We start from the raw sequence: 25252 nt of genomic DNA on the forward strand, positions 1-25252 counted from the left end.
TCAATGGGGGTGGGAGGCAATTCACATCAAAACAGCAGCTCTGGGAGGCTATTCTGACATCATGCAAAGAAATTCAAGCATAAACTCTCCAAAAACTCACAGGTGCAATGGATGTAAGATTTGTGAAGGTGTTATCAAAAAAGGGTTCTTATGTTAACATGTAACTTGGCCTGTTAGGATGTTTTGGATTGTGTGGAAACAGCACCTTCTTTATCGTCAAAAGTGGCCTTGTCTCCTTCAGTTTTTGGTCGAAGCGGTCCAATAACTCACTATAGTATTGTCCAGTGATCGTTCTTCCTTTTTCTAAAAAAACCACGAGGATGACGCTGTTCGCATCCCAAAAAATCGTCGCCATGACCTTTCTGGCAGATGGGACCGTTGAGAGAAGTGTATCTTTCTAAAAGGGGACAGTGTTGAAAAATAAAAAAAAATATTTTTGATAAAATGGTGTCTTCATTTCTATCATGGGTACTTATTGAACCGCCATCGTAATATGTGTTTGCTATATAAATAAAGCAATTATTATTATTATTCATGTACACGGATGAGTCGTCCTGGTCCCTTTGCAGAGAAACGGCACCAAAGCATCATGTGGCCACCCAATCCTCCGCAGTAGGCATGGTGTTCTTTGAACAGAACTCAGCATTCACTCTCCTCCAAACACGATGAGTTGTTTTTCTACCAAACAGTTCTACTTTGGTTTCTTCTGACCATATGACATTCTTCTAATACTATTCTTGAACATTCAAATGCTCTCTATCAAACTATAGATGGACCTGGATATGTACTGGCTTAAGCAGTGGGACATGACTGGCACTGCATGATCTGAGTCCCTGGTGGTTTAGTGTGTTACTGACTGTAGCCTTTGTTGTGTTGGTCCCAGCTTTCTGCAGGTTATTCACTTGTGTGGTTCTTGGATTTTTACTCACTGTTCTTGTGATCATTTTGACCCCATGGGGTGAGATCTTGCATGGAGCCCCTGATCGAGGGAGATTATCACTAGCCTTGTATGTCTTCCATTTTCTAATTATTGCTCCCACAATTATTTCTTCACACCAAGCTGCTTGCCTATAGCAGATTCAGTCTTCCCCGTCTGGTGGAGGTCTACAATTTTGTTTCTGGTGTCCTTTGACAGCTCTTTGGGCTTTTAGTCACAGTGGAGTTTGGATTATGACTGTGTGAGGTTGTGAACAGGTGTCTTTTATACTGATAACTAGTTTAAACAGGAGCCATTGCTACAGGTAATGAGTGGAGGACAGAGGAGCCTCCTAAAGAACAAGTTACAGGTCTGTGGGAACCAGAAATGCTAGTTTGTAGGTTACAAAATACTTATTTATCAACATATTTTGCAAGAAGGCGATGCAAAAACAATTGGTTTTTCCTCACATTAGGTTTTATTTAGCAAATTTAGTAAAACATAAGAAAAGAGAGTATAGAGAAATATCTAAGTTTGTTATCCCTGTAACTGTATTGACCCGTAGAATAAAACTAACATCTTTATTAAGCTGTATGGTAAACACCAAAAAAGGGCAAAAATCAATTACTGTATAGAATTGCATTGCCTACAAAAGGCAAAAGGGCACTATTGAGGAAACAACTAACGTATATACTCAAGCATAAGCTGGGGTTTTCAGCACAAAAACTGTGCTGAAAAATCCAAACTCAGCTTATACTGAAGTTAATGAAAGAAAAAACTCTGTACTCACCTTTTGCCCCCCCCCCTTCCTCCGGCTCTGACCTTGGCACCCTGCGTGGTCCCGTTGCACACACCATGACGTCAATCGCTTGCTGACAACATAGTCTGCTGATGATGGCACACGAATTATGATGTTGGCAAGCGGCTGATGTCATTGTTTGTGCAACTGGACCGTGTGGGGAGCCGGAGCCAAAGCTGAAGACAGAATAAGACCTGGGGGGGGGGGTGATGGGGTTTCTTCGGAAAGGTGAGTACAGAGTTTTTTTGGGCTGGGCAGGTGGCTATATACGGGGTGGGGGGAGGCACTGGCTATATACGGGGGGAGCAGGCATTGGCTATATACTGGGTGGCAGGTACTGGCTGGCTATATACAAGGGGGAAGGGGCTGCTGGCTGTATACAAGGTGCTACCGGCTTTATACTAGGGGGTAGGGGCTGGCTATATACTGAGGGGCTTCTGGCTATATAATGGGGGGCATGTGACCAATGCATTTCCCACCCTCAGCTTATACTTGAGTCAGTAGGTTTTACCAGTTTCTTGCGTTAAAATTGGGGCCTCGGCTTTACTCAGGTTGACTTATACTCAAGTATATACGGTATATTTTATAGGGCAAAACTGGCAACTGCAAAAATTTGTTTCCAAAAACGTAGAAATTTTGAAAAAAAAACCCTATAATCTCTGTTTGATTTGTAAGCTGTGTAACATTGTATTAAAATAAAAGAACATTTTATAAATGATGAAAACATAAATTTGAAATATATGATATGTCAGCAAGTTTTACCACCCAATCTCAAAAGCAGATAATTTCTAATTTTGAATATGACAAATTTCTAAACAAACTTCAGCTAATTTTTTTTATTATATAAATAAACAGAAAACATCTCAACCAAATTTTACCAGTAAGGCTACATTCACACAGCTGTTGGGGGACGTATATATGGCTGCTGTAAATACGTTCCCCATAGGCTGGTAAAGGGCGCACGGAGCGGTACATGTGTACAAAAGAGGCTGAGCCTTATTGTACAAACAGGCTATTTCCTGAAGAGGTTAAAGGGTGAATATCAACTATTTCAAACTGATCATGGGGCGATATACAGTAGGGGTAAGAAAACATATCTGGCTACAAATGATGTGTTAGAAGCCCTTTTTTGTATGTACAGGTCAGCAGTTAGTGTATCGATCTTAAAGACAACCTGTCACCCCCAAGAAATCACACCCTGTACCTTTTAGATGTCCTTATACATGCTCCACTGATGCCTCTATCCATGGGATTAGATCCACCATTCTTCTAAAAATGACTTTTATCGATGTCTTCTGTTATAGTCATGGAGGTGGGGAGCTGCAGTATACAGTCAAGCTACCCGCCTCCCCCCTGTGAGCAGAGAGCTAATTGTGGCTGTGGGAAGAGAAATCAACAGTGTCAGGAGGAGGATAGCCTGACTGTATACTGCAACTCCCTGCCTCAATGACTGAAACAGAGGACATAAATAAAAGTCTTTTTTACAAGAATGCTGCCTCTTATTCCATAGATAGAGGAATTAGTGGAACATCTATAAAGACATCTAACAGGTGCTGGGTGTTGTTTGTGGAGGGGGGGAGGGGTTCCCTGGTGACAGGTTCTCTTTAAAAGTCATAAAAGGATTAGGCTAAGGAGGTGGCGTAGGTCTACGGTTTATGAAAACTGCTGTTCAGGTCAATCCTACAATACCCATGCTGCAGACTATTACAGGCCTATTAGAGAAATTTGGAAGTTAATATACTCCAAACTTTACTTCTCACAAATCAGAATTTCAGAAAAAGTATTCTATAGATGTACGAGGGCAGTTCTACCCGTGTTAGAAATGAAGGCACCATTTAATTAAAAAAAAAATGTATTATTAAACATAGTCCCCTTTTAGAAACATACACTTCTCCCAATGTTCCTGCCATTTTTTTAACCACTCCACAAAATAGGATTTGTCGAACTCTTCAAAAATTGAACGCTGCCAAATGCAAACTAACCTATCCATCAGTCTGCAATTTGTTTTGCTGTCGTTTGATAGATGGCAGCACACAATGATAACGCCTACTTCCCTCAGGAACGGCCTCTGTTGTCAAACATGTTTACTCATTGAACCGTCCTCGTATAGTTTAAAAACATAAGATAAGAGGAACCTGCAGACGTGTCACCATGAATCCTTAGGTAGCTCGTTATAGGTTGATTTAGTTTGAATAAAGACACAAATGTCTTGTGTTGCAGCTGGCTACATCAATTAAGAAGTTGTGATGATAATTTATAACAAAATAATTATTTAGTGACTGTTTCATGTTTACTGTACTAAATACTAAACTGTCACTAAATAATTTCATTATGCATTATTGTAAAATAATTGATGCAGCCATCCAGATCACAAATGCATTAAGGCCGTGTCACCAGCTAAAATCACATTGCTGATGACAGGTTTCCTTTAACCCCTTAACAACCTTTTTTTCATTTCCATTTTTAACTCCCCACGTTCATTTTTTATTTTTACACGTAAAGAGCTGTTTGATGGCTTGTTTTCTGCGTAAAAAATTGCACTTCAGATTAATGGTATTTATTATTCCATGCCATGTACAGGCTGTCCCCGGGTTACATACAAGATAGGGACTGTAGGTTTGTTCTTAAGTTGAATTTGTATGTAAGTCGGAACTGTATATTTTATCATTGTAATCCCAGCCAGAACTTTTTTGGTCTCTGTGACAATTGGATTTTAAAAAAGTTGGGTTGTCATAAGAATCAGGATTAGTAATAAAGCTTCATTACAGACACCTGTGATAACTGTTACAACTGATTATTGTAGCCTAGGACTAAAGTACAATAAATTACCAATATCCAGAGGTCCGTTTGAAAGTCGAGTGTTCTTAAGTAGGGGACCGCCTGTACTGGGAAGTGGGAAAAAAATTCCAAATGCTGTGAAAATGGTGAAAAAACGCATTTGGGCCCTTTTCTTGTGGGCTTGGATTTTATGGCTTTGACTGTGTGCCCCAAATGACATGTCTACTTTATTCTTTGGGTTGGTACAATTACGGGGATACCAAATTTGTATAGGTTTTATGTTTTCATACATTTACAAAAATTAAAACCTCCTGTACAAAATGTTTTTTTTTTTTTTTGCAATCTTTGGCCACTAATAAATTTTTCATACTTTGGTGTACGGAGCTGTGGCTGGTATTATTTTGTGCACCTTTTGATGATGTTTTTAATGCTACCATTTTTTTGGACTGTGCTACCTTTTAATTAGTTTTTATTTAATCTTTTATATTTTTCAAGATGGCAAAAAATTGCCATTTTCATCGTCGCTATTTTCTGTGAAAAAATGAAAAAATGTTGTTATATTTTGATAGATCGGGCATTTTTGGACCTAATGTGTTTATGATTTTTACTGTTTATTTTTATATCAGTTCTAGGGAAAGGGGGGAGGATTTGAATTTTCATGTTTTCTTATTATAATTCTTTTTTAACTTTTTTTTATTTTTATTATTTTTCAGACTCCCTAGGTTTTCTGATCAATCCTACCATATACTTCCATACTACAGTATGGCAGCATATGGGGATTTTCCACCTCATTAATTAAAATGTGCAAATCGCACATTGTAATGAATGGATTAAAACAAGACAGCCTCGGGCTTTTGGAAGACCCAAAGCTGTCATGGCGAACCAATCGCCACTCTCAAATGCCATCACGTGGAGTGACGATCGTCACCAAGATCTTTTTGAAGCTGCTGGCGTCGATCGCGGGTGTTACAGGTAAGTGTTTGCTGCAATATGCAGCAAAGACTTACCGGCTATGGAAGGGCTCAGCCTGTGAGCCCTCTCCATTTGCCCACACCCGGCGTGCGCCGTAACAGAACGGCGCACGTCGGTAAGGGGTTAAAGCTGAGCTGTAGTTGGTTGCCATGAAAAACTAAAACAGTTTTGCTCTCAGACCCTTCTGATAAATCTCCTTCTATGTCATGCGTGGTAGTTTTCATCATGCTCTTCCATTATTTCTAGATTAAGAAAACTCACAAGCCTGCGTAATTTATTCCTCTATAAATGAGTAAGCATGTTGAATGCTATGCTCACGTATATGGAACCCTATTGGGACTTTCTGGGGCATTTATGAAGAGCTGGCAGAAGTACAAGTCTTTACAAATTTCCCCTTCTGTTCTTTCCCTCCTTCACCTAAGGATCAGTAAAATATGGATGCCAGACAGATTCCAAGTTGAACTAGTATTAGCATAGACTTTTGATTAAAAAAAGTACTATTTCCCCCACTTCAGTACGCAAGAACTATCCTCTTTATATAAGGACAGGAGGTAAGAGTTTTCCTAACTGAGACTTTTAAGGCCTCCTTGTAGGCCTGTAGAAACTTAAAGCCAGTGATCCTTCACTAGGGGATTCTGGCTTAGTTTTTGTTGTGTATCTGTAATGAATGTCAGTGGAGGGGGATTGCAACACAAGAAGACCCTCTCCCCCATTATTCACGAGCCCTATGGGGCCAGACTGTTACCCATCTTACTGATTTAAAAGTTTGATTTATTGCATGGAAAACTTTTACTGGAAAGCCCCTTTAACAGGCTTTTCTTACTTATTTAAACCTCTTCCTTGGAATTTGGCAGCTGGTAAGTCTTGTTGATAGGCAACAGCTGAGGCTACTTTACCCATACTAGACGGGTTAGGTTACAGTTATTTTAAACCATTACTGTGCATATATGAATAACACAGTGCAGCCTCTGCTTTTTCGTTGTCTCTTTTATTTATTATTTATATAAATCTTAAACTATATAGTGACATCATATTCTGCAGCGCTTTACAGATCATAGGTTACATATACAGGCAAAATTGAACATTACAAAATAGTAAAAAATTGATCTGTTTAAAGCAAAAGAGTGAGGGCATTGCTCACAAGAGCTTACATTCTATGAGAAAGAAGAGGTGACACAGGAGGTCAACTGTATAATGATGTTTGGTGAACAGATTGTTAAGTTATTTCTTGATGCACTGGGCAGATTTTAGTCTTCTGCACATGAGTCATGTTGCCATATAATCTATATAGGTTTTGACCAATATTTGTGAAATTAGAAACATACAAAATCGAGAGCACATAAATAATCATGTATTGTGGTTCTGTACAACTAAAGACTTAGGCCACATTCACATGACCGTATTGCAGCCAGATCACGGCCACATTGAGGTCTATGACTCCCGGTCATGGTGTGTTGAGTACACGGTGCCTCACCACGACTGAGATGGGCAGCCGCGGATTATCGGACATGTCATCTTTCAGTGGAGAGAAGCTCTCACTCCCCCTCCATTCTCCACCCGGCCTTGTGAAGGAGCTGTGTAAATGTAGTCTTACCTAGAAACTTGTAATGTAATGTTACATGTCACCTAGAGACAGGCAGCCATTTTATAGGGCACTTAAAAGCTAGATGTGACACATAAGTCCAAGAGACAAACTTCTATGTTATAAAGGACCAAGAGACAGGCATGCCAAAAAGCACCTACAGACAGTGGCATTGTAACTATATCACCATGTTGTCTCTTTTTTTTTTTAACTGCTTTTTGAGTCTCAACTGCAACAAAAAAGTCTCAAAAGTTGTTAAACCCTTTACAACTTCCATAAATCTATATATGTCTTGTTTTCACATACATGCAGATTTTCTAGACATCATGACAGTGACAACAATTAAATCGCCATATCTCCTGTACCCTGGCACCTAGAAACACAATCTATGTGTCATATTAAACGGGAGAATGTTCACTTTAATATCATTGTGTATGAATGCTTCACAGAAGAAGATATTTCTGGTTCACAGAACCAGAGCTATCCCCCAGTAAGTTTTCTATTTACGACTATAAAATTAATTGTGCATATCTCAGTTTCTGTAACACCTAAAAACTAAAAATACACATTCTGTGTGTGTAGTTGAATGTGGGAAAGGGTGATGGAATGATGCTGTACATATGTTTTGGTAAAGGTTTATTGAAAAATAACTTTAATATAAAAAAAATCACAAAAAACATATTTAATAAAGCTAATTTAATAAAGAAAGAATAGGTTATTAACCCTTCCCGACATTTGACGTAATAGTACTGCATCGCGGGAGGTGCGTTCCCGCAAAATGCAGTATTATTACCTGAACGGAGCCGGCGCCAGAAGCTGAAGGTGTCAGCTATATATTATAGCTGACACCTGCCTCTAACACCCGCGATCGGAGATTTCTCCGATAGCGGGTGTTAACCCCTGACAGGACCCGGCTGTAACACACTGAGCATGCGTTACATTACACAGTGTAATACATATGTATTACACTGTGTAATGTGAAGAATAGCTTGAACAAGTGATCAGTGGATCACTTGTTGAAGCTAACCTGTAAAAGTTAATAAAAAATGTTAAAAACATTACATAAAATAATTTTTTAATAAAAATAATTAATTAAATAAAGTCCCCTAAACACAAATATTCCCTATACACATGCAATAAAGTGAAAAATAAACAAAATCGCCAAAAAACCCACATATTTGGTATCGCCACGTCCGTAACAATCCGTACAATAACTCAGAAACATTATTGGACCCGCTTGGTGAACGCCGTAAAAACAAAACCCGAAAAACACGCCAAAAATTTACATTTTTCATAAAATCTCTACACCAAAATGTTCTAAAAAGTGATCACTAAAAGTTATGTGCGCAAAAATGGTACCAGTGAAAAGAACAACTCAACACGTAAAAAATAAGACCTAAACTGGCTCTGTCAACCAAAAAATATTAAAGTTACGTCTCCGAAAAGATGGCAATGCAAAAACAAATGAGATTTCCTCTATATTTATTCCTCTAGTTTTTATCCAGTAAAATTGTAAAAATAAATGAAAAACTATATAAATGAGGTATCACCGTAATCGTAGTGACCTATAGAATGAAGATAATATAATATTTTTAGTGTACGGTGTACGACCCCCAAAAAATACGAAAAGAAAGTAAACCAAAATTGACAATTTTCTTTTCACCCATACATTCAACAGTTAATAAAATCTCATCAATAAGCTAATGACCCACTAAAATGAAGTATTTGTAAAGTGCATCTCATGTCGCAGAAAATAAGCCCTTATATGTCCAAATTGCCAAAAAAATAAAGATTGTGTAGCCAATAAAAAGTGACAATGCATAATCTGCTCTGAATGGCGAAGCTCCCCCCTCAATGCCCTGGCGTGTGCCCATACAGCAGGTTATCACCACATATGGGGTATTGTTATACACGGGAGAGATTGGGTATCAAATTTTGTGGAGCGTTTTGGTATTTTATCCACTGAGAATTTGTACATTTTTTGAAAAACACATTAATTTAGCCAAAAAAAATGTACTTTCAAAATTGCATCCGATTTTGTTTTAACCCCTGTAAAACAATTAAAGGGTTAAAAAACTTCATAAAAGTTGTTTTACGTACGTTGAGGGGTGTAGTTTCTATAATGGGGTAATTTATGGGGTATTACTTTTATTTAGGACTCTCAAAGTGATTTGAAACCTGAGCAGGTCCCTCAATAGCAGGATTTTGCGTTTTTTATGAAAATGTGAAAAATCACACCTAACGTTCAAGGGCCCATAACATCCTACAAAAATAACAGTATGCATAAAAAACCATGACCACATAAATTAGACATTTAGTGAATGTTAGTTATTACATTTTTTGCGGTTATGACTACGTATGGAAAAAGTAGAACATTTTGAAGTTCGAAAATCAAGAATTTTTCCAAATTTTCACCAAATATCTGATTTTCTCATAAATAAATGCAAAACATACCACCAAAATTTTTCAACTAACCTGAAGTACAATGTGTCACGAGAAAACAATCTTTAAATCACTTAGATATGTTAAAGCGTTCCGAAGTTATAACCACTTGTAGTGACACAGGGCAGATTTGAAAAATGGGCCGTGTCAGGAAGGTGAAAAGTGGCTTCAGCGTTAAGGGGTTAATAAAACAATCCTATCAAGTTAGTCTCTTTTGTCATATAAAACAAAGAGAAAATTGTAATGATATGTATAGCTTTTCCAATTATATTGTCATTTGAAGAAGCGCATAACAGAACTTCAAAACGTGGACCTTTATTTTACATGTCCACTTATGAATTTTAAGATATATTAAGTGACATTGGAAAAAGGTAGCATGGAACTTTGTTGGGTGGGTTGAAAAAGTCAAAAGATTTTTGCATAAATATTAAAATGCGCCAAAAAAATAAGAGAAAAACTAATGTAAATGACACTTATGAGTTTTTTATTGTTACATTTTTTTAAATAACAGGAAAAGAAATATCACTCTCATACACATTTAACCCCTTAATGATCACCCTATCGGCTTTTTACGTCGGTCATTAAGGGTACTTCTGGTGCACTGCCTTTCTACGTCTGCCCGGCAGAAAAAGATTTCGAGACATCGGGTCTCGCCAGTGTCGGGCTGTGGCATCACAGCCCAGACGCAGCACTAACACCAGGGATCAGAAAAACTCAGATCCTGGGTATCTAACCCCTTACACGCTGCAGTCAAGCAGGACCACGTCGTGTAAGTGCGACCCCGTGGATCTCCCCCCCCCCCCTAGTTCTTACTGGGGGATCCGATCCATCCTTCCGCAGCCCCGGGGTCCGGTGCCCTGAGGCTGTCAGCTCCTCTTTCCGCCGGGTTCCGCCTCCTGGCAGGACCCGGCTGTAAGTAACTGAGCATGTGCAGCATTGTAAGGGCTTGAACAAGCAATCAGATGATCGAGTTCAAGCCCAAGTCTGGAAACTTTAAAAAAATGTAAAAAAAAAAAAGGGAAAATCATTTTCTAATTAAATAAAGGTCCCCTAACTAACACAAAAAATTTCCCGTAATATACGATTTTTATTCAAATACCCACACAAAAATGTTTCTAAAAAGTGATCAAAAAAAGTTACGTGCCCTAATATGATACAGCTGAAAAGAACAACTCTTTTGGCAAAAATTAAGCCCTCAACTAGATCTGTCAACAGAAAAAGACAGAAGTTATGCCCCTGCAAAGTTGTCGATAGTAAAAAAAAAATGTGATTGTCTCCAATATTGGCTCTGCTCAGTAAAATTGAGCAAAGATAAGAAAAACTATATAAATGAGGTATCACCATAATCGTAATGAACCAGAGAATAAAGATACAATATTATTTTTATGTTATGTCAAGCGTGGGAAAAAAAGTGCTAAAAATTCAAAATGAAAATTGCAAATGGAAAGTCCGGGCAGCACGTGCAAACAATTGTGGGTGCAAGCTAGTTAGGATTGGGTAGACGATCCTCCATGCATAAAAAATAGATAAAAAGCAACACTCCAAACGGTCAAATCAGGAAAACGTGGTCCTTTTTATTTCATGTGCGACAGCGACGTTTCGGCTCGCTTTGAGCCTTTCTCAAGCCAAAATGAAAATTGATAATTTTGTTTGTGTTCCCCCTTGAAATACTTAATAAAATCTCATGAATAAGCTGTAGATCCCCCAAATTAATTATCTATAAAAAAATTACAATTTTACAGCCTCTACAATGTGACAATACAAATCTGCTATGAATGGCACGGCTTTCATTTTATGCCCAGCTGTGTGCCCATACAGCAGTCGACCACCATGTATGGGGTATCACTGCACTCGCGAGAAATTGGGCATCAAACTTTGCGCAGCATTTCATCATTTTATTCATTATGAAACTGTCAGTTTTGGACTAAATGAATGTATTCAAAAGTTTTAAATCACACATCCAGGTTAATAGACTTAATAGAAGTTTACATACCTTTAGGGGTCATGTTTCTAAGGTGGGGTCATTTATGTGGTGTTACTACTATTTAAGCCCTTCAAAGTCACTTGAAAGGTACGTTGTCCCTCAAAATGTGAGTTTTGGCGATTTTAATGAAAATTTTAAAAATCGGACCTAAAGTTCTAAGCCTCATAACATCATAGAAAAAAAGAAGAGGACGCATAAAATAGCATCCTAACATAAAGCCGCAACACCCCGGACCCTGGGGAATAGATCAGGTGCACTCAGACTAGAGCTCACTGAAGGGGCTCAAACCTTATTAACTAAACGGTCAGGTTTGGGTTATAACGAGCCGTGCACCTGTGTGACCATGGTCAGATTTCTGTCCACTAGAAATAAACAATCAATTTTCTATAACAGGACAACAAGCAGAGATCTAGAAAACTGTGAGCAATTGATACAGAAAGTATATAGGAAAATTATATAACTTTTCATTATACAAACATTATAAGGTACTAAAGTTGTATGCGAATGACCTGTGAGATGTCCAATGAATCATTATCATATTCAAGCTGTCCAGCTTATTTATGAGTGGGAGGCACAGCCACACACCCCAGTGTTTGACTGTCAGCCTGTATAATGATGTAATGGCTCCTCCATGTGCTTCTTGGTGCTGGTGGCCATGCCCCCTGCATCGTGTGTGTGTATAGGAGAGATACAACAGCTCCAGGCAGCCATGTTATAGCAGAACATGTCAGGTACTTGTATAGCTGATGTGTCTGTGTCTCACACATGTGTATTAGGAGGGAGAGCAGGTCAGCAGATAAAGCACAGGAACACAGACCTGAGCAGGGTGAGGGGTAACAGGGGTGACGTCACTGCCTCTGACCATGTGAGGTTAAAGAATAGATGATTTTATAATGATTAATGTATGAATTGACTAGATAAAGGCTGTGATGAAACCCTTGTGAGCTGCTCCAACAGGTAGTGGTGACAGAAAAAGTGACACTTAAAGTGTCCTTTAAGCTGAAAACAAGCGTCGTTGATAAGGGGTTAATTCCAGGTGCATTTCATACACATTTGGGGGCTTATTTACTAAGGGTCCTGAGGCCGCATTTCCGTCAGGTTTTCCGACTTTTCAGGGATCGCGTCGCCGGAACAGGGATTTAGAAGGGCATTGGGAGGAGGGCCGTCAGGCGATCCGTTGGATTCGCACAAACCGCAGGATTTAACTTTAAAATTGTGTCGCAAGCCAAGCACTTACATGCACCGGGAAAAGGGTGAACTCCGGCGGACCTGAGCTGGGAAGCGACACATACAGGATATCGGGCGCACGATCTTTGTATATCGAGTTTATCCACGTCGGAAATTCCGGATCAGGGATCACGCAGGCACCGGGTAAGTAAATGTGCATCATGGTGTCATGCACATACACAAACAAAAATAAAACTCAACCATATGAAACAAAAAAAATACCCCTGCCCAATAGCTAAATCTGTCATGTATTATACCTGTAATATTTCAGAGAGTCTACCGCAGTCACTCGGCACAAATTCATCATTGTATTCTCTGTGCTAATACTCCATGTTTAATCCTATTTATACCACTGGTACATAAAGTGGGACTGTTCCATGACCCTGCAACCCTGTACCACTCTTCTGTAGATAGGGAATCTACTGTTCAGATATAAAAAAAAGTGTGCGAATAGAATTCCTGTATTACATTTAAAAAATGTGTGATTTCCTGTTCTATTAACTAAATCATAAGCAAAACATTTTAAAAAACATTCTAGCTCACAAACGTTTAATATAACAGATGATGTTCAGCTACATGGAGTTTTAAAAATGAAAAAGTCTCTTAAAAAGAATACTGGCTTACACAGCTCTTAACCTTGTTTTACCTGCCACTGGAATTATATTACACCTGCTGACAAGTTTCACTTAATAGTTAAACATTTTAGGGTGCAGTTGTATTTTAGGCACATGTTCAGAAACCCTAACACGTCTTATTCAATTGCACTACCTTACATTTTTCCCTAAGATAATTTGTGGCTTCAAATCAACGTGTTTTCCATTACCTGTAGAGTGTGCAAGAGCAATGCTTTTTTAGCTAAATATGTAATTACAAGTATTTCCACTGTAACTTTCAAATACATAATGTTACTAAAGTGCCATTACTTGAATCATGTTTTGTTTCTTCTTAGGTGTCCCAGAGTTTATCAAAAGGCCCACTGATGAAATTGGTGTTTCCGGAGGTGTGGCTTCATTTGTGTGCCAAGCTACTGGTGATCCGAAGCCTAGAGTCACTTGGAACAAGCGAGGCAAGAAAGTAAACTCCCAGCGATTTGAGGTGGGTGTTTTTATCCTTTTTCACTGACACCAAGTTATGCATTATCCACTAGCTAAAAGATAGCTGCTAGACTGGTCATGGCTATTAAATTAGGGCTCCTTATTTAAAAGAAGCAGTGGTTGAATATGTACGCTCATGCTGCATTTAATAGCTGATGCTTTCTGCTGTACCTGGATATTGACTTCAGTCTTATCCAAAGTGAACAGAGCAGTAGGACTCGGGCCAAACCACTGTTATGTTTATTGTGGGGATCTTGCTGATTGGACCCCTAGCTATGTAAATGTATTTTTTTGTTTATTGAAAAATGGTTGCAAAATACAGAAAAAAATTAAGTCTACTCCTGAATGGATTTCCTATAATAGGAAATGGTATACTCCCTCTTCTATTATGGTGTCAGTGTATTTTAACACTTCTGATCCAGCACTTGTTCCAGCACCTTTGCAAAAGCAAACTCTGCCTGAAAATAATTTTGCCATCATTTATTGGCCATAGTGCATAGGTAAGTCATTCTGTAAGATGAGGTAAGGTAGAGATGGGCATTACAGTGTGGTACTTTGGGAGGGACAGCATTGAACCAGGTAAACCAACTGCATACCTCCCAACTTTCCCTGATCAAGCGGGACAGTCCTAATTTTCGGGCTCTGTCCTGTTATCACAGCGGGAGGCATGTGCCGACGGAGCTGGATAAAGTGATAGTTCAGAGAGCCAGCAGCCCCCTGTACTATCACTGTTCCCCTGGTTCTGTTTTTTTGTGGGGGAACTGATGGGGGCACAACAAGAGGGGGAACTGCTTGTGGGGCACAGCAACAGGGGGAGCTTTTAGGGGGCTAAAATAAAAGGGGTAATTGCTTTGGGGGCACTATAAGAGGGGAATCTGCTGGCTGGGCACTATAGTAGGGGATCGCTGCTGGGAGGGACAAAATAAAATGGGAGCTTCTGGGGGGTAAAATAAAAGGAACTGCTCAGGGGGCAAAATTAGAAGGGGATTGTCTGGGGATCAAAATAAGAGGGGGGGGCTGCTGGGGTTGTACAATAACGGCTTGAGGGTGGGCACAATAAGATGGGGGACTTCTTGGGGGCACAGAAGGGGGTTACAGTAAGTGGGTGAGCTGCTGGAGGGCACAATGAGAGGGGGATCTGCTGGGAGACACAATATGAGGGGGCACTGCAAGGGGGGCTTTAGTACTGTATGAGGGGGAGTTACGGACACAATATCAGAGGTGCTACAATGTGAGGGAGCTGAGGGAACACAATGTGAGGGGGAGATAAATTATACAATGTGAGGGTGGAGTAAGGGGTGGAACAAAAGTAGCTTGAGGCAAAAAAAAAAAATGGGAGGTATGCAAGTGTCTAATTTGCATGTGGCATAAAATTTATTTTCAGAAAATAAAAAAAAACATTTCTAACATTTTTGTAAAATTCCTTAAACATTTTTGTTTTTACCTTGTGATGTATGCCTTGATGTTATTTACTTAATTTTCTACTATTATATATATTTGAGTATAAGCCAACCCGAATATAGTATGAGCCTAGGGTGGGAAATGTATTTGTCAGTCTCCAGTACAGTATATAGCTAGCCAGTCCCCTGCCCACCCGTATATAGCCAGCCCCCTGCCCCCCCCCCAGTATATAGCTATTCAGCCCCCTGCCCTCAGTATTCTGCTAGCGAGCCCCCTCCCCCTAGTATGTAGGCAGACCCCTGCCCCCCCCAGTATATAGCTAGCTAGTCACCCCATGCCCTCCTGAATATAGCTATCCAGCCCCTTCCCTCCAGTATATAGCCATCCAACCTGCCCCCAGTATATAGCCACCCAGCCTGTCCCCATTATTTATCCAGCCAGCCCAACCCCAGTATACAGCCAGCCCCAGTATATAAAAAGGAAACTCAATACTCACCTTTTTTGTGCTGAAAAACTCGACTTATATTCAAGTATATACAGCATTTATTTACCCCACTGATGTGACTGTTAATAGAGAATAAGAGTCTGTGGTGGGACAACTCCTTCAATTTCTAACTTAAAATCTATTTCAAATGCCTAGGTATCTTCCTAATTTTATATGGACAAATAAAGTCAAAATGACTAAATGAAGAATCCGCTTAACCCTATATAACCATATATTTTCAAAGTCATTATTTCAGCTCAGAGGAGTTAGAAGAGGGACAAGCTCCTGAGGTCCCAAATGTTAGACCCTCTGCACTTTGTCTAGAAATGGCTACAGCCGGATGTCTGTCCCCCAGCAAAAATGGTGGAGCGCGTGGTGATGGACCGCTGTGTGCCCGCTCTCCCCAACCAGGGTTGCACAGGATAATCCCCACACAGCAGATGATTTAGAGGGTCTGGTGGAGAGATATGTGGTTGAGAACTTTATTGCTGACCCAGCACCCCTGACCTCTCCTTACTAGTGTGCCCAAAGTGACTCTGAAGGCCAGAGGAAGGGAGCCAAGTCCCCTTGTTAAGGACATCCCAAGGTTAAGAATGTACTAAAAATGATGTCCTTACCCACCTTGAGAGAGCTCAAATGCTGTAGATGCCATGTTCCAGGTCATATGGCGGCTCAGTGCCCTCTCAGTGCAGAACCTATGGGCTGTTCGACAGGGAGACAGAGCTCTATGTTTGCACATCCTGCATGAGCCTGGTAATACTCATGACGGCCTGTATATCTCATGAGTTGGTTCCTGGAAAGACTTTGGCCATCACTTGTATACATGGGTATACCAAGGTATGCCCCGTGGCGCACATTGCCTTAAAGACAGATAGGGGTACAATATCCCACCAATCGACTATTGGTCGGAACTGAACTTTGGCATAGGGCAGTACAACAGAAACTCCTAGAGGATGAGGACAGCAGCTTGTACACTGATCCTAAGGTAGTCCCCGAATTTCCTTTTTCTGTCATGTTAGGGGACAGCGAGGAGGAGTCAGCTGTTCAAGATTCTGTCCCAGACCTGGAGGTGTCTAGGGGAAACTTTGGGACAGCCCAACTTAAAGATGAAACCATTAAAAGTGCCTTTATAATAATTCTTTATTTTATGATGTGGTCATTATTGTGGTTCCCCAAGAGCTAGGGGCAGACAAAAGATTTCCTCTCGTTGCCATGAATGAGAATATGTTGTACCGAGTGACCAAAATCTGTGAGGACATAGTGGAACAGCTCCTTGTCTCCAGACAATATAGGCACATGGTCATGGATCTGGCACATCACCGTGTGTTAGGAGGTCATCAGGGAGCAGATAATACAATACAGACAATTGTACTTAGATTCTTCTGCTCAGGATGATTTTGGGAGGTCAGAGATTGCCAGCTGTGTCCTGTCTGCCAAGTAACCTCCCTAGTTGCAAACTTATGCAGCCCACTAATACAATTGCCAATTATGTCAGTACCCTTTGAGAGAGTAGCCAGGGATTTGGTAGGGCCTTTGGTAAAATTGGCTAGGGGTCCCCAGTATGTACTAGTACTAATGGATTATGCCACCATGTACCTAGAGGCAGTGCTCCTGAGAAAGACATCCTCCAAGGTTATTGCCAGAGAATTAGTTCAGATATTTTCTAGAACAGGGCTGCCTAAGGAGATTCTGAACGACCAAGGGTCCCTGTTCATGTCCATGGTAATGCAAGATCTCTGTAAGGTACTGAAGGTTACTCCACTATACGCCTTTGTTTACCACCCACAGACAGATGGGCTGTTGGAATTGTTTAACACTGGAAGGCTACGTTAAAGAAAGTGGTTGAGAAAGATAGTTGGGATTTGGATTACCTGTTACCTTACAGTATTTGTTGTTTTCCATTAGGGAGGTACCTCAAGTCTTTTGAGCTGCTGTTTGGCCAACACCCACAAGGTCTGTTAAACATACCAAAGGAGACATGGGAGAGCGAAGTTACACTCTCATTGAACATATTGTCCCAATTACAGGAATGACACAGGTCATTCCTGTCGTCAAAGAGCATCTCCTCCAGGTTCTGGGGGCACAGGCTAGAGTCTTAGGTCTGAACAGATCGGCACAACAGTTTAGTCTGGGACCACGGGCTCTGGTACCAACGGTGGAGAGCAAATTCTTGGCTAGATGGCCCTTTGATGGCCTATCATGTCTATCATGTTAGCTTGCTTAAGCCCCAGAGGCATCTTGCCTGGTTACTAAACCATAGATCAACACAGAGAATGTGAAGATTGCAGAGACGCCAGGACTAATTAATGTAATCAAACACAAGATCATTACTGATCCTTATGAAAGAGTGAGCTTAAATCCATATAGGATTCCTGAGGCCTGGAGGGCAGTCATTACCAAAAGTGGGTGGTCCAGTCCCATAGTGTTAGTCCCAAAACCCAACAGAGAGTGGTGGCTCTGTAATGATTGTAGCAAATTAAATGAGCTGTCAAAGGTAGATGCATACCCCATGTCTCGGTTAGATGAACTTATTGAGAGGCTTGGTCCAGCCTAGTATATCACTATCCTAGACCTCACCAATGGGTATTGGCAGATTCTAAAGAAGCCAGGAAGAAGACAACCTTTTCCACACCAGAAGGTTCCTTCCAGTACTTGGACAACATAGTGATCTTTAGCCGTGATTGGGAGAGTCACCTTGGTAAAAATCCAAGCTGTCCTGGATGTGCTAAAAAAGTGCAGTTTTACTGTAAATCTATGTAAGTGTGCCATTTGAATGGAAGAAGCCAGATACTTGGGATATATTGTGGGGAGAGTTGAGATTAAGCCTTAGATAAATAAAGTAGAAGCCATCCAGACTGTCCCCGCCCACTAACGAAGAAACAGGCGAGGGCATTTCTCGGTATTGTGGGATATTATAGGAGATTTATTCCCAACTCCCCTGAAATAGCAGTGTCCCTGACCAAGCTAAGAAAGGTAACAAAATCAATCATGATGAAGTACTCCCCAGAGGCTGGAGGGGGTTTCCAGAAGCTTATCGTGGCCCTCTGTAGACAGACAGTATTAATAGCTCCTGATTTTTTGGGTGAGTTTGTGGTGCTAACAGATGCATCTAGGGGTTGTAATATCACAAGTTGTAAATGGGGAAGAACATCTGGTGTGCTATTGATATGTAGAAAGCAGAATGCAACTATTCAATTATTAAACGCTTGGCCATTAAGTGGGGGCTAAATTTGTTCCAATACTACCTCTTTGGTCAAAAATTGAGGCTGTTATCAGTTCATTGCTATTCGAGATAAAAGATAACAATGCCGTGTAACCATAGGCCAAGCATAGGCCAGGCAAGTTTTAAGCTACTGCAGATGCGCTGTCTAGGGTTTATTGCATGATGGCGGTGCCCAGAGCTCTTGTATTGGGTGAGGAGGGGAGGGTGGATTTTGCAATAGGTCATTAATATGAGCTCTGCGCTTTGATTGGTCACTATATGCAATGACTATAAGATAGGTTATATGTGAGGTAATATGATAGATAGAAAATATTTTTTTGTTAAACCATTCTATTTTATTTTCGCTCAGAGCAGTTATTTACTATCCCTGGTAACACCAGGGACTACAGTCAGTATGTTATACAATGGAGGACATAGTCACTATACTTATATTTCAATTAAATTCCACTCATAAAACCTCAGAAATAAAAGCACTAATACCTATTAAACATATATATCAGTTACACGCTTTGCCAGAAATAAAATAAGAATAATGGTGTAGAGAAGTGAATGTTTCAGGATACAGCATCAGTTATAAAGTCCAATACTCAAATATGCTCTTGTACAAATTAACAATAAATGACATATAGAACAAAGGTCAATGCTTGCATTTTGCAGTTAAGTGAACTGAGGCATCTGTCATAGGTTATAATTCTCTTTCATTATAATGTATTGTACAGGTTTTCAATAACAATTGTAGTTTCAGCATACAATATTTTAATATACTCCGACATTAAATCCTTACTGTCAATATCTTTTTAGAACATTGATAATTATATGAATTATTTTTTCATTGATTTCTTGTGCATTGATTTTATTTAATTTATTATATCAACTTCAACTTCTGACTCTTACAATTTATGACAGTTTTGCAATTATCCATTCTTAAAAAAGAAGACCATAAGTGTCAGCACAGTCATAGATATTTTTTTTAATTATCCATTCTTCTATACTGCATTATTTATTACCTTATATACTCGAGTATAAGCCTAGTTTTTCAGCACAAAAAATGTGCTGAAAAACCCAAACTCGGCTTATACTCGAGTCAAAAAAATAAATATATCTAAACCCACCTTTCCGGTGACCCCTGTATATCTTCTGTGCGATCTGTCCGGCAGCGGCGGCAGGCTATATACACTGGGGCAGGGTCTGGCAGGCTCTGGCAGGCTATATACACTGGGGCAGGGTCTGGCAGGCTATATACACTGGGGCAGGGTCTGGCAGGCTATATACACTGGGGCAGGGTCTGGCAGGCTATATACACTGGGGCAGGGGCTGGCTGGCTATATACACTGGGGCAGAGCCTGACTGGCTATATACTGGGGAGGCTGTAACCAATGCATTTCCCACCCTCGGCTTATACTCGAGTCAATAGGTTTTCCCAGTATTTTGTGGTAAAATTAGGGGCCTCGTCTTATACTCGGGTCGGCTTATACTCGAGTATATACGGTATATTCTTCTATGTAGAACATGCTATCAGTTTTTCTTCCTATAACTTATACTACCCCTCTCCTTAAGGGTGCTGTCACACGTCGCGTTTACTGCATGCGTTTAAAAACGCATTGCTACAACTGAAGGGAGATTTGCCTAATTAAACAGCTGTTAACACCCGCGTTTACAAAACGCATGCGATAACCGCAATGTTAACGCATGTGTTAACAATGCATTAACAACCGCATGCGTTAACCGTGATGTTAACGCATGTGTTAACAATGCGTTAACAGCTGTTTAATTAGGCAAATCTCCCTTCAGCTGTAGCAATGCGTTTTTAAATGCATGCAGTAAACATGACGTGTGACCGCACCCTAAGGAAAATATACAAATACATCATATATATCAAATTCATCATGATAAACCAAGGGCACTGACTCATAGATCCTGGCACTGACTGTGGTAATCTTTTTATATTTGTTGCTTCTAAGTTTTAACCCCTTACCGACATGTGACATTTAACCCCTTACCGATCCCTCTCCATAGCCGGTAAGTCTTTGCTGCATATTGCAGCAAAGGCTTACCAGTAACACCCGCGATCGGTGGCGGCACCGATCGTGGGTGTTTTCCTGTGGACCGCAGCCGGCAAAACTGCCGCCAGCTTCAAAAAGATGCGCCGCCATTTTTCCGAGGATCGTCGCTCCCTGTGACCTCAACAGGGAGCGGCGATCCGTCCCCATGGTAGCCTCGGGTCTCACGATTACCCTAAGCTACTTCGGGTTGACCCATTCATTACAATGTGCTGTCAGCACATTGTAATGTACGAGGAGTAAAATCCCCATATACTGCCATATGGCAGTATATGAAAGGATCGTACAGACACGTGTTCTCTTGAGGGATCTCAGACAGCAGGTGTTCTCTTGAGGGATCTCCTCCAAGATCTGGATTAAAGCAGTAGTCAGCTCTTCAACATGTGTTTAATTGCATGTTGGAATGGGGACCAGGTAGGAAAATCCATAGCATCAATGCTTCATCATGGAGGAACTACTGACACACTACAGCCACATGAGGCCTAGCATTGTCATGCATCAGAAGGAACCCTGGGTCCACAGCACGTGCATATGGTCTGACAATGTAAATTTGTGAAATGTAAATATTTTTCTAATTTATCAAAATAAAGAAAAACTGAAATATCACATAATCATAGGTATTCAGATCCTTTTCTCTTTACTGAGTAGAAGAACCTTTTGAGCTAGTACAGCCATGAGTCTTCTTGGGAATGATGCACAAAGTTCTTCACACCTGGATTTGGGGATTCCCTGCCATTCTTCCTTGTAGATCCGCTCCAGTTCCCTCAGGTTGGATGGTGTGAGTTGGTGGACAGCCATTTTAAAGTCTCTCCAGAGATGCTCGTTTGGGTTTAGGTCAGGACTCTGACTGGGCCAAATCATGAATGGCAGTTGTTTTGAAGCCACTACTTTGTTATGTTAGCTGTGTGCTTAAGTTTTCTCCGAAGTAATAAAGTTTTGAGCCTAAAGAAAAGAACATCCTACATATGCATTGCAACGCTGATTTGTGTCTGACTTCAGCTGAAAACTAGCAAAGACAAGTGGTTGGTTTCATTTAACCCCTTAAGGACGCAGGGTTTTTCCTCTCATTTCTCGCTCTCCAACTTCAAAAATCCATAATTTTTTAATTTTTACGTGTATAGACCTGTGTGAGGGCTTATTTTGTGCGTAACAAATTTTACTTTCCCGTAATGTTATTTATTTTTACATGCCGTGTACTGCGAAGCTGAAAAAAATTCCAAATGTGGAAAAATTAAAAAAAAAACGCACATGCGTCACGTTCTTGTGGGCTCAGTTTTTTCGACTTTGACTGTGCACTCAAAATAACACCTCAGCTTTATTCTTTGGTTCGGTGCGATCGTGGTGATAGCAAATTTATATAGGTTTTATTGTGTTTTAATACATTTTCAAACATTTTCAAAAATAGAAAAAACATTTTTGCCATCTTCTGACGCTAATAACTTTTTCATACTTTGGGGTACGGAGCTGTGTGAGGTGTCATTTTTTGCGAAATGAGGCGACTTTTTCATTGCTACCATTTTGAGGTCTGTGTGATATTTTGATCATTTTTTATTTCATTTTTTATGTGATGTAAAAAGGTGTAAAAGTCGCATTTCGGACATTTCCCGCCTCGGAGGTCACCGCCGGCCGTAACCGTTTTTATATTTTGATAGATCGGGCATTTTGGGACGCGGCGATACCTAATATGTTTGTGATTTTTACTGTTTATTATGTTTTATATTTTAATATTTTATTATTTTTTTTTTTTTTTTTAACTTTTTTTTTTTTTTTTCCCCACTATTTCTTAGACCATCTAGGGTACATTAACCATAGATGGTCAGATCGCTCCTACCATATACTGCAATACTTCTGTATTTCAATATATGGCATTTTTGCAGGTCATTCATTACAATGAGCCACTGGCTCATTGTAACGAATCTCCAGAAGCCATGTAGCCTCGTGTCAAAAGAAGACCCGAGGCTACCATGGCAACCGATCGCCGCCCCCTGATGACGTTCGGGGGCGCGGCGATCATAAAAAAGCTGCAAAATGCAAAAACCCCCACCTTTGTGTGAAGAGGACTCAGCCTGTGAGCCCTCTTCATACATTCCTTATACCTCTGCGCCGTAGAGCTACGGCGCAGAGCGTTAAGGGGTTAAAGGGGTTTTCCACCATACACATAAGATTTTTAAAAATGTCCATTGTTGTATACATTATAATACATACCCCATACCTTTTTTTCCTTTTTTACTGGTCTTCTTTGTCCCCCAGAGTAGTACACAGCATTATTTATCTTCTACATTTCCTATCTCAGACACTTTCTGTGTATATTGACTACAAAATCCAGCATGGGTGTGCAGTTCTGCTACCTGTCCTGCTCCTCTACCAGCCAGTTCACACCCACAATTGTCATAGTGTAAAGGCCAGTACCTCCTCCTTCCAAGTCCAACCCTGCTAATGCCTTTGTCTCTTCGAGCTAAATGTTAAGATGTGAAAACACTCCACCCCCTTCACACATACAACATTAATAAACTATATCTCCTAACCTTGTCTCTTCTTCAGCCTTGATCTATTCCAAAATCAAATGCAATCCACCTTAGTTTCTCTTCTCAGTACACATCCCCGTGGTGCCATTACTACATTTTTCTACTCCTTAATTTTTCCTCTCGTCAGTGTACATCGCCATAGTGGTATCACTACACGTCTACTATACCCCACTAGTTCCTTCCATTGGTGCACATCCCATAGTGTCATCACTACACTTTTTCTACACCTCAGTAGTTCCTCCTGTAAGTCCAGTCCCGGGCCATTCTCAGGCAAAATGTCATTGGTGGAGGCAGTGATGTGAAGGAACAGACTAATTATTATACACATGCCTTCCTGAACAGGGCCGATTCTAGAATATTTGCTGCCTGAGGCAGGAGAGTGCCTATTTGGCTAACTGACAAGTCTTTGTGCCTGCACTTTGTTCAATGAATGCTGAAAACTTTACTTACAATTTTTAACATCCCCACAGGCATGCTCACTGGCCCTCTGTGACTGACTACAGATTCTGAGAGTCATTGGCAGCATGTAGGACATTACAGATGACAAGCTTTTCCTTCAGAAAGAGCCATCCATGATGTATCACTGCTGAATTCACAGCCAAACATCCACTTGATTATATAGTCTACTGGAATATTAGAACCCTCTAATTATAACGTTTGGATCACACAATGCAATTGCATTGTGTTTTGAAATCTAGTGTAAGCGTATCAGGTTGAAATGAATCCCCAAGTAATAATGACTAATAATTAGAGATGAGCGAGCACTAAAATGCTCGGGTACTCGTTATTCGAGACGAACTTTTCCCGATGCTCGAGTGCTCGTCTCGAATAACGAGCATTTTTCAAGGGGACCAAGGCTCTACACAGGGAAGCTTGGCCAAACACCTGGGAACCTCAGAAAAGGATGGAAACACCACGGAAATGGACAGGAAACAGCAGGGGCAACATGCATGGATGCCTCTGAGGCTGCTTAATCGCACCATTATGCCAAAATTATGGGGAACAGCATGGCCATGACAGAGTGACCGAATGAGGCTAGATAGCATCTAAAACATGCAATAATTGACCCTGACACTATAGGGGACGGCATGCAGAGGCAGCGGCAGCAGTGGCAGGCTAGAGAGTCTCATGGCGACATACCCTAAATGGACTCAGGTTTCACCAAAGGAGGTGAAATGATTTCCTATGTGAACAAAAGGTTGACGGTATATTTAGTCGATAACACAGCATGGTGGCGACATAGTGACCAAGTTCCATAACGTATCTGGTGAAACACCCGAAAAATTAGCCTGACACAGCTGTTTTGATAAGGGGACGACATGTGGAGGCAGCCATGGAGACGACTTCCATGATTAAGAGCGACAGTATGGGGCATTCATATTGCGTTGCTATGATTGCAACTTCAGGTCTCCAGCATGGCGGCGACAGATGGGCCGAGTTCCACTATGTATCTGGTGAAACACCTGAAAATTCTGCCTGACACAGCTCGTTTGATAAGGGGATGATGTGCTGCATATCCTCTCGTGCTCCAGCATCTGGGGTATAGAGAGTTGAAATGAGACATTGGTGGACGCTGTGGAGGATCGTGGAGGCAAAATGGACAGGAAACAGCAGGGGCAGCATGCATGGATGCCTCTGAGGCTGCCTAATCTTGGGATGGAGCTGGCGGTCCACTGCCAGGCGAGCTTTCGCCTGTCCAAGCCCCTGTCTCTCGGCTCCTCCCCACCCAAAATGGGCCTGGGGGCCAGAAGCGTTTACTTTGAAA

The 25252-nt window shown here is 40.7% G+C and overlaps 1 protein-coding gene across 1 annotated transcript in view; it reads left to right on the forward strand.

Annotated features, from left to right (window-relative positions):
• The window catches only part of PTPRS (protein tyrosine phosphatase receptor type S), a 207897-nt gene that overhangs the window by 48962 nt on the left and 133683 nt on the right, over positions 1 to 25252 (forward strand). The window contains exon 3 of the mRNA XM_072113236.1: positions 13650 to 13795. Coding sequence (XP_071969337.1) covers positions 13650 to 13795 — 146 coding nt within the window. The remainder of the gene's footprint in view (positions 1 to 13649; positions 13796 to 25252) is intronic.

Source organism: Engystomops pustulosus, chromosome 1 (genome assembly GCF_040894005.1).
Source record: "Engystomops pustulosus chromosome 1, aEngPut4.maternal, whole genome shotgun sequence".
NCBI classification, from domain to species: Eukaryota; Metazoa; Chordata; class Amphibia; order Anura; family Leptodactylidae; genus Engystomops; species Engystomops pustulosus.